This window comes from Phalaenopsis equestris, unplaced genomic scaffold (assembly GCF_001263595.1).
Source record: "Phalaenopsis equestris unplaced genomic scaffold, ASM126359v1 Scaffold000150, whole genome shotgun sequence".
In the NCBI taxonomy this organism is placed as follows: Eukaryota; Viridiplantae; Streptophyta; class Magnoliopsida; order Asparagales; family Orchidaceae; genus Phalaenopsis; species Phalaenopsis equestris.
The window spans coordinates 263277-272440 of NW_018164592.1; the positions used below are offsets into that span (position 1 = coordinate 263277).

At 35.4% G+C, this 9164-nt stretch overlaps 1 protein-coding gene across 1 annotated transcript in view; it reads right to left on the minus strand.

Moving 5' to 3' along the window:
* The window catches only part of LOC110021846 (DNA-directed RNA polymerase V subunit 1), a 128252-nt gene extending 122552 nt beyond the window's left edge, over window positions 1-5700 (minus strand). Inside the window, exons 1-4 of the mRNA XM_020720521.1 lie at window positions 5428-5700; window positions 4379-4492; window positions 4145-4271; window positions 3955-4070 (exon numbers count right to left, since the gene is read on the minus strand). Coding sequence (XP_020576180.1) covers window positions 3955-4070; window positions 4145-4271; window positions 4379-4459 — 324 coding nt within the window. The 5' untranslated portion in view covers window positions 4460-4492; window positions 5428-5700. The remainder of the gene's footprint in view (window positions 1-3954; window positions 4071-4144; window positions 4272-4378; window positions 4493-5427) is intronic.
* Between the last annotated feature and the right edge of the window lie 3464 nt (window positions 5701-9164).

A 9164-nucleotide genomic window follows, 5' to 3' on the forward strand; every position in this document is an offset into this window, starting at 1 on the left:
AGAAATTTCACCAATTTAATTGATCATTGAATTGAATAGCCATGACATGACCGTCTGATCATGAACCTTCTATGTGCGGTGGTTGGGATTAGTGATCTCAGAATTGTGTCTTCTCCACTGAGATGTTCATCTTTTCCTTTAGCACAAATGTACATAAACATGGATTGGGACAATTGAAGGAATTTATGGCGATTGAGTTTATGATTTATGATAAAGTTAGACAGTTCAGAAGTTGTTTGGGAAGAATTCTCGATCACTAATCCAGAATTAATCTCAGAGTAGAAATGGGTGTCTCCATCTCGTGGATACCTTCATCCCGTACTCAATCAGGAATTGTATGTGCCTTTAGGATCGTTGCTTGTTAAAGAAAGAGGAATTGCTAGTTGTTGATGCTATTACTCCTTAGTGTCGATGCTATTATTGTTTATTGTCGCTACTGCTACTTGGTGTCATTATTGATATTGCTACTTGCCACCATTATTGTTGTTGTTGGGTTGTTTAACACCACTATTGTTGATATGTTCATATCTGGTGATTGTTGTTGTTGTTGCTACTTCTTTAGGCAAGAATTCTGGCAACTGGCAATGGAAGGTAAATGTTGTTGTTGCGGCTGCTATAGGCAGGAATCTCAGTAAAGGAAGGTATATACAAAAATGGATTCCAAGAAGGAGGGGCCTGCAGTAGGGAATTCTGGTTGCAAGGAGGAATTCCAGTGGAGGGCCTGTAGCAAGGAGGAATTCCGACAAAGGAATTCATGCAATAGGGAAATCAGGCTACAGGGAGAAGTTTAGGAGAAGGGACTACCCCCGCAAGGAAGAACTGGTCGTTGGACAGAGGAGTTTTCTGCCTGGCCCACAAGCTGTCGTAGGGATTAGAGAGGTTATGGCGGTTGGGAAGCTAGAGTTTAGGTTCAGATCTCTGATACCATGTTGAAAACAGGCCTTAGGATGAAAAGAGAGTTAATGTCATCATTCACAAATAGGGTACATATATAAGGAAACCAACCCCATCCATCCCTCTCTCTGAACCCTTAATCTACACAGATTTCAACAAAAAACCCTAAGTAGATTGATGTAACCATGCATTTGAAGTTGTGAACAATCTCAAAGCAAGCAAAACTAAGAGGCCGCTACAAAACCATTTTTTTCCTACATGGCAAATTACCCAAAAATACCAATGAAAGTCTCTACCAGTTGACAAACCTTTTTTATTCCGCCAATTAACTACCTTTTCTTTTTTCCGTTTTTTGTGTTGGAGATGCATGCATGACAAAAATAGTTTGCACAGCAACGGAGTAATTAACATTTCAATAATTGTCATTTGCATGAGGAAATGGAAATTGAAAAGTCAAAGAATCAAATATTTTGCCTGTAGAATTTCAATTTTTTGTCAAATTTGGTCACAACTTAGATGACAGAGAAAAACACAGCAGAGCTGTGAATTTTAAAGAAGAAAAAATTACATACATACCACACAATTATTATGCATTTAAATAACTAATGCCTAAATTTTAATATTTACATTTATAGCACGTTAGTGTCATAAAAATGTGCATGAAAAAAAATGCATTTCATTTTTAAAACCTACGTAACAGTGGTATTTTTTATGCGATATTAAAAACTTTAGTGTTTTCATGAAAATATAAAAGTTTAGGTGTTATATCTGTAAATACATAAGAGCTATGTGGTATGTACGTAAATAACCCTTTAAAGAAACCTAAAAATAAGAAAAGTGGTCCATATATTTTGACAGGTGGATTATAAGGGATAAATGTATTCCAAAATGTTACCTGGCAAAATCAAAGCATATCGCTCAAAATAGAAATCATGATCATAAAAGCAATCACAATGAAAGACTGCCCTAAATATAAATATAAGGCACTACAAGAATACAAAATCTATGAAAATACAATATCCTGAAAATATATATTTATAAGGCACGTGCCAATGTAGCACCAACGAGGAGAAATTTTGATGAACACAATCTTTACTTCTGCCTAGCTGAAAAACTATTTCCATATATTGATCCCACAACCTCTTGGGTAATAATAGGGAAATCTAACTGTAGAGTGAAGGCCCGCTAAATCATGCGCTTCAGAGTAAAACAATTATTTGAAGTGGAAAGACTAAAAATTTCAAATAGCAAAACGTGCTTATCCACTTGAAGTAAATCAGCCACCGGAGTAGGATATGAGGTATATAATTGAAGTCTAAATATCTACCTTCAGCATGTGTATACCTACATTGAATTTGCATATGCAAGCAAAATATTGTAGCATTTCAAAAAAAAAAAAAACTTTTTATTATTATTATTTTTATAGCATTCAAAAAAATATATGAGTAACTACATGCACATTCGAAACAATGCTATTTACCAAACTAGCATCAAATCATTTTTTGAACTAACAAACCGGTAAATTTACCAGTGCCCCGATCAAATCATTGGAAATTTTATAAAATTAAAAAATACAGGTTGGGGTTATATTGTGAATTTTGGTATCTCAGTGAGAATTTAAATAATTAATGAAGAGAGTGCTAGTTTGGTAAATAGTAAAGTTTTGATTGCTATGTATGTTATTGCCACTAAAATATAATATGAATAAAAGAAATTAACAAAAATGTAATGGCATTTGCCACCATGTTCTTTGCTTTAAAAGTTTGCATTTAAATATAGTGAAGTACAATAAATGCAAGGAAATTATCCAGCTTAGCCTGACAACTATAATGTTAATCCATAAAAGAGTCCAAATAGCAAAGCACTTGACTGCTTCACTCATCCCATTTTTTTTTTTTTTTTTTGAAAATGCTGAGCATCGGGTTTTCTTCTCTTCTCCCTCAATCAAGAATAAACTATTTCCAAATATACACAACGAATTCAGATTTTGAGAGAAAATGCATCTTGCTTCAAATGGTTATAAGAGGCAAAGTATCCTTTGCTTATGAGGGTGGAAGAATCTATTACGCCGGTGTATAAGAGGCAATTTATTCTTTTATTAACTTAATGGTAATTGTTTAGTATAAATAGACCCAAATAGGTTTAGGGTCAATGATGCTTGAGATTATTTTTGTGAGTTTTAGGTTTAGGATTTAGGGGAGATTTCCTACCTCTCTAATTGTAGGATTGGGAGAGATCTCCTACCTCTCGAATTGTAAGTGCTTATCTCGAATTTGTGTTGAATGTTTGATGTTCTTGCAATAAAATCTATGTGTTTCCTAATTTCTAGGGAGAGTCCTATCAAAATATCTAGTAAACATTTGAAGCAAGATGCCTTTTCTCTCAAAATCAGAATGGGTTGTGTATATTCTCAAACCAAGAGAACGAAAAACATAACGTTAGCCTAATTACGAATATCTCGTGCCCTAACCAAGTTTGAAGAACAAATAATTCAGTGGATAAGAGGGGGCAGATTACAAAAACTATAATTTAATCATAGAAATACATAAGATTGGATATAAAAATTGAGCACAAACAAACGAAATGGAGAAGCAAAACTTCCTCTAAATTGCCAGCAAAGTTTCTTTCAAAAGATACTTTTTAAAGCTTAGATCATCTGTCGTCAGTTTTCTTTAATATCATGACCCTTCATCATCTTCCACATATGTGGCAATGTCTAAGTTTGGTAATAACCTCCTAAGACATGTGGTGCTTTTGCAATAATTCCTATATCAAAGGCTCAATTCATTCACATTTTGTTGATTATTTCGCCAACAAACTTTGGTAACTGTGCATATTCAATAAAACTAGTGCTTTTGCCGCAAATAAATAGGCATCCAATCATCGCATGACAAAACCAAATTAACAAAAATTACCAATAACAATATGACAACACTATATTTCCATTTCATATCATTGTAAATGAAATATATATTGATCAAAATTTTATACAATATTTTAGCACGTGCACAGAGGACCTAGAATAAAAAAAAAGTTAACTCTATACAAAGCTATAAATACCTTTCCCTTCTTTACTCTCAGGCACCTTAAACAAAGCAGGGTCAAAATGTTCTTCAGCTCACTAATGTGGGAGGGATGATAAATAGGTATGGGGAACTCAACATAACCAAAATGCCCTGAAATTAATAAGCACAAGTTGTCACAACATTTTAAGAAAAGAAGATATTGTAAAGAAATCCAATATATTCACCTTCACATTTTTCAGTCTCAACAGTCCCACATGATTCACACCTCCCTGATTCAAGTGGCAAACCAAGAAAAGGGTTTCCCAACTGGCTTGGATGTGATATTGGGCAATTATTAATAGAATATTTGCTCTACCAAAAGAGAAGAAAAAATTTACCCACCACTATATTGACGGAGAAATAAAGTAAGAGCGATTGAAAATTCATTTCATATAAAGTAAGAAAACAACATCACTTACTACTTCATCAAATGAAGCTAGGCTAAAACTTATGCTAGAAACCACGCCACTTGAGACAAAAGAGTTGATATCCTCTTCCATATTTCGGCACTAGGAATTTGCCGCAGATGGGTACTGCAATTTATAAGCAATGCATTCAAAAAATACTCCTTTTGAGTACTTACAAGTAACAAACTTTATCTACATTTCACCTCCACAATTAAAAAATTATTGAAACAATACAATCTATCAATTGATGCTTCAAATAAATTTGAGTTTGTGCTGCTCAATTGTCAACTAAATTAGTCATGACGCTTGCGCACTCCTGTGACTTTTTCTAACATTGCCTTGTCCACCAAATCTTAATAATTCTCTCAAGAATCCATACCAGATGAAGTAATCTTAACTTCCCACGCAAATCAAAACAAAGGCATTATAAAGACAAGAATCTTCTCACTTTCCACCGCCTGTAGCTTGAACTTAAGAGATGAATACTAATAAATGGTTTTAACAAAGAAAGCTGAAAATTTACAAAGAAAATGCAGCATTACATGTTCGAATAAAAAATAATACTAAAAATATTGTGCTGCGTGTAGAATAACACAGAGACGGGAATAGCACTTTCTAAAATAATATGTTCTCAACTCCTGATGAAAATTTAACATTCCGAGGCACGAAGAATAGCTGGTCCCTCAGCAAAAGGGAATAAAAATACCGCTATACTATACATAGTAATGCAAAGGGCCAATGCGGTAAGTCAAGAGAAGAAAGAACAGGGGTAAAAAATCAGCCAAAAAGACAACATCAGAAACCAAGAATAACTAAATTCAAGAAAAAAAAAACTGACTAAGCTCGTCTATTTTTTACAACCAAATGCATGGCATCCTAGTTACAAGCTCCACAGACTGCCACGGATCAAAGAAAGACAGCGACGCAACAGAATTCCGAACCGGAATACTGTGATATACTAAAAACAACGCACGCAAAGGGAAAATAGATTCAGTGCAAGAAAATGGAATATGAAATGGGAGTCGAATAGGCGAGAAAGTGGGCTAGGTCGAACATCAAACCTCCCAGGAGAAGGGAACGCGGACTTCTTGTTTCCTTCACAGCAGCGGCTCTCAAGGCGGAGCCAGCCCTAATGGCGGAACAGAAACTGGAGAAGCCCTAAGTTTCAAAGATCGAGAGCGGCTCCGACGCAAAGAAAGCGGCGTAGAAATCACAGTGCCACGTACGGCCGACGGACGGGTGCCTTTGGCAGCAGAGAACCAAAACGGGGTTGGAGAATGGGGAATCGAGTGTTCTTACAGTGTGACTGCAACGAAATTACAACGCCACCCTTCCTGCATAGGTGCGGTGATCAGGTTTGTGGTTTCGAACAGGAATGCAGCGTAAACGTTCTACTGTTTGCCTGACATGTGTTTGATCTGCTTCCCTCGTTGTTTTTCTCAAGGTGAGAATCGACAGCTAAAATTTGGTGCCTAAATGGGATTTTTACTCTCATTCGGCATTACACATCCTTCGATGAAATTACATGTAAGGTGCTCTCAAACCCAATCTGTTGGAAGAAACCAATCCTGTGAATCTAAATATGTCTTCTTTCAAATTTAGGATTGTTTGGGATTGTTAAAAGGATCCAGCCCAAAGTAAGAAAGCACAATAGAAATGGTCAAGCATCATCAACTCGACATACAATCAAGCAGGAGTGGTTAAGTTAAAAGAGCCAAGTACAAGCATATGCATTACAAATGCAAAAGTGAAATGATGATGTCGTCAGAAAGACAGTTATATGTATGATAGCTTGTATTTATTTTTTTGTAAATAAAATATCCCCATAAAAGAAGAAACATTAAATTTAAACGGATTATGAGATTAAAGTTAAACAGATTCTGATATTTGAAGGAAACTTGTTTCTTTTCACCTTACCAAATCTCACTTAATCATCTCTCTCTTATATGTTTTGTATATTTTATTTTTCTAGCAGAAGAAACACTCGAATTCAACCTTTTTGGCTTTTTCATCTTACTTCTAATGATTTATTTTTTTTCTGAGAGAGTAAACACTCCACCCCAACCTTTTAGGGTTTCTCATTTTACTTCCAACTAATTCATTGTTGTTCAATCCATGCTTTTGATATTTTTCACATCCAAATTATTGTGCTCATAAGAAGCTTCTAAATTATATTTAACACCTCTAAACTAACACCACATTATTTTTCGTCTTATTCTCCACTTTTACACACAAAAACAAATATTCATTATATATGTTTTTTGTTCATTTAGAATTAACCAGCAAACTCTTTTTCGCTTGTGTGAATGCACGCACCACTTGATCTTAGTTATTCTCCTCTGCCGTATGACCACTCTTCCTAACATTCTCCATTAGGTTTGTAGTTTATGTCACTCTTGCTTCAAACTCTCTTCTCATTTCTGGTCATTAAAGTGAGCTCGTGAGCAAGTAGTCTCATCTTTTCTATTTAGTGTAAGTTTGTTTCACTTGTGGAAATATGAAATCTCAATTCAAATCTGTTGTAGAAAATCTGATGTTTAGAAGTTGGTATTTCAGAAGCAGTAGATTTGTTTAAAAAATATAGTTTTTAATGTGTTTTTTGTGGACAAATGTCTAAAATATCCTTATGCTAATGTTATATAGAATTCATGAGATTTATCGATGTATGTAATTCTCATATTTAACTGTATTATTCAAACAAGCAAAAATACAAAAGTAAAATCAAAATTGAATTATAGAATTAGAGAATGTTATAATTTAGAAAATGTATTTTTCTACAAGTTAATCTTTAAAATAAAAGAGAAAAATAAATAATTTTTAAAACGGGTAAATATTCAGAATAAGTCCAATGATAGTGAATGACGTCAACTTTTGATGTCAAGTGTGTAGGTGCCCACTTGACTGGCTCGGGATGATTCACTGCTCACTCATAGTATCTTGCAGCTCAAGACACCCATTTGAGACCTTTTGGTACGTATTCAGAGCACAAAACTTGGGTCTGCGATAATTTGATCTTAGATGAGAGAATTCGCAGTTGTACGGGTTTACCCGGGACATGAGACGTGTTCTGCGCCCATTCTGGTGTTTAAAGATCATGTCATATCCATATGAAGCCTCCCATCGTTAGAGGAATCTATCGAAGCTTCCCATAGGTGTTTCCGGAAAGAGTAGGGTTTAGAATGTCGTACCTGCCCTATGGTTTTGGGCCGACTGTTGGCAATGAATCCCTTGATAAACGAAAAAGAAATACACATTTTTTGGGTTATAAGACTATATTTGAGTCATATTTGATCCCACGCGGCTTTTAGATCAAGAAAATCCTCAGTCTGACGTCTCAGGTGAAAAAAGGGTTTTCAAGGCAAGATCAATGCCTAGGCGCCCTCCCCAGGTGCCTAAACGCCTAAAACACCCCAAAGGAGATTAAAACCCGAGAGCTCAACAAGTAGGCGCCAGCCTGGAGGCACCTAGGCGCCAGGGTTGTTGCGCTTAGGTGCAAGGCCATTTTTCTGCTCCACTTTTTTCTTGATATTCTCACCTGGCACACCTCCTTGGCAACTGAAAAGTGCATATTTCCTAGGGTTTGGAGAAGATATGCATGGGGGTGATAAAGTTGTTGATGTGGCCATTTTTGGATACTTGGAAGCCTTTGAAAACATTAGACCCTTGCCATTTTAGGCAAAAAGGGAGGGATAATTGGGTTGGTTGGCTTTACTGTGGGCCGGCTTGCGTATATTGTGCTAAATTTTCAAAGGTCTAATGGATTCCACTTATGCTTTCTATTTCTTAGGAACTATTTTAAAAAAGAATAAAAAATTATATTTTATTACTTATATGCATTATATTTCTAAAATATATATTGAAAACTACTTGCATATTTAGCTTAGACTGTACATGTGGTTAATTTTCAAAATATTTTTAAAACTTGTATCTAGTGGCATCACTTAGAATCCTTGGATCCTTAAAACGGGGTCAGTGATGACGACCCCGTCAAAGCATACGCTAACCTTCTGACATAACTCTACACTCACTTGGATATTATGCTAGGACACTATGTTGGATGTTTTTCTCGGCTAAGGAATAGGATGTTAGGTAGTCTTTTTTGATGTCATGGTTATAGTTCTTTGTCAGTTTGGTTGCCCTAGTTAGGCATCACCTTTTGTGTTTTTTGTGTACGTTCATGTTTACTGATTTCGATATACATGGAAGTATATTAAATCTGTCTACAGGATCCATGCCTAAAATACACCACACGTGTAAAAGGGAGGAGCAATGTAATGCCTTAAATACTAATTCTTTTCTACATGCGCTGCTCAACTCCTCCCACAAGGCATGGTTCATATGCATTGCATGTGGTTGGCTTTACTGCTAACATTATTTGCATGCAAGTAGAGTACTTTTATTATTTTTTCCTATATACTTTTTAGAGTCCTCAGAAAAGTCTTGTATTAGAAATACGATACTAGCATGAGTTTCAAAGCAACTGGCCGACAAAAATATGTGACGGGGACCAAGAGCTGCTTGCTTATGGTCCATACCGTAATTCTAAATCTTGTTTATGTATAAAATAAGGACCAAGTATGTACTCATGCGGTGTCTGACAGTCTTTTTCTTCTCTGGGATATGTTGTCAACCTAGCGATCCCAGACTTTTCTTATTTTTTTTATTTGGCCTATTTTCATGCTTTCTTGTATGCTTGTGTGCTTGAACTTGGTTTCGCTCTTTTTTACTCTGCAGATTATTTAAGAATCATGCAAATCACTTAGGCTCTTTAAAATCAAAATTATTCTATATTTTTTAC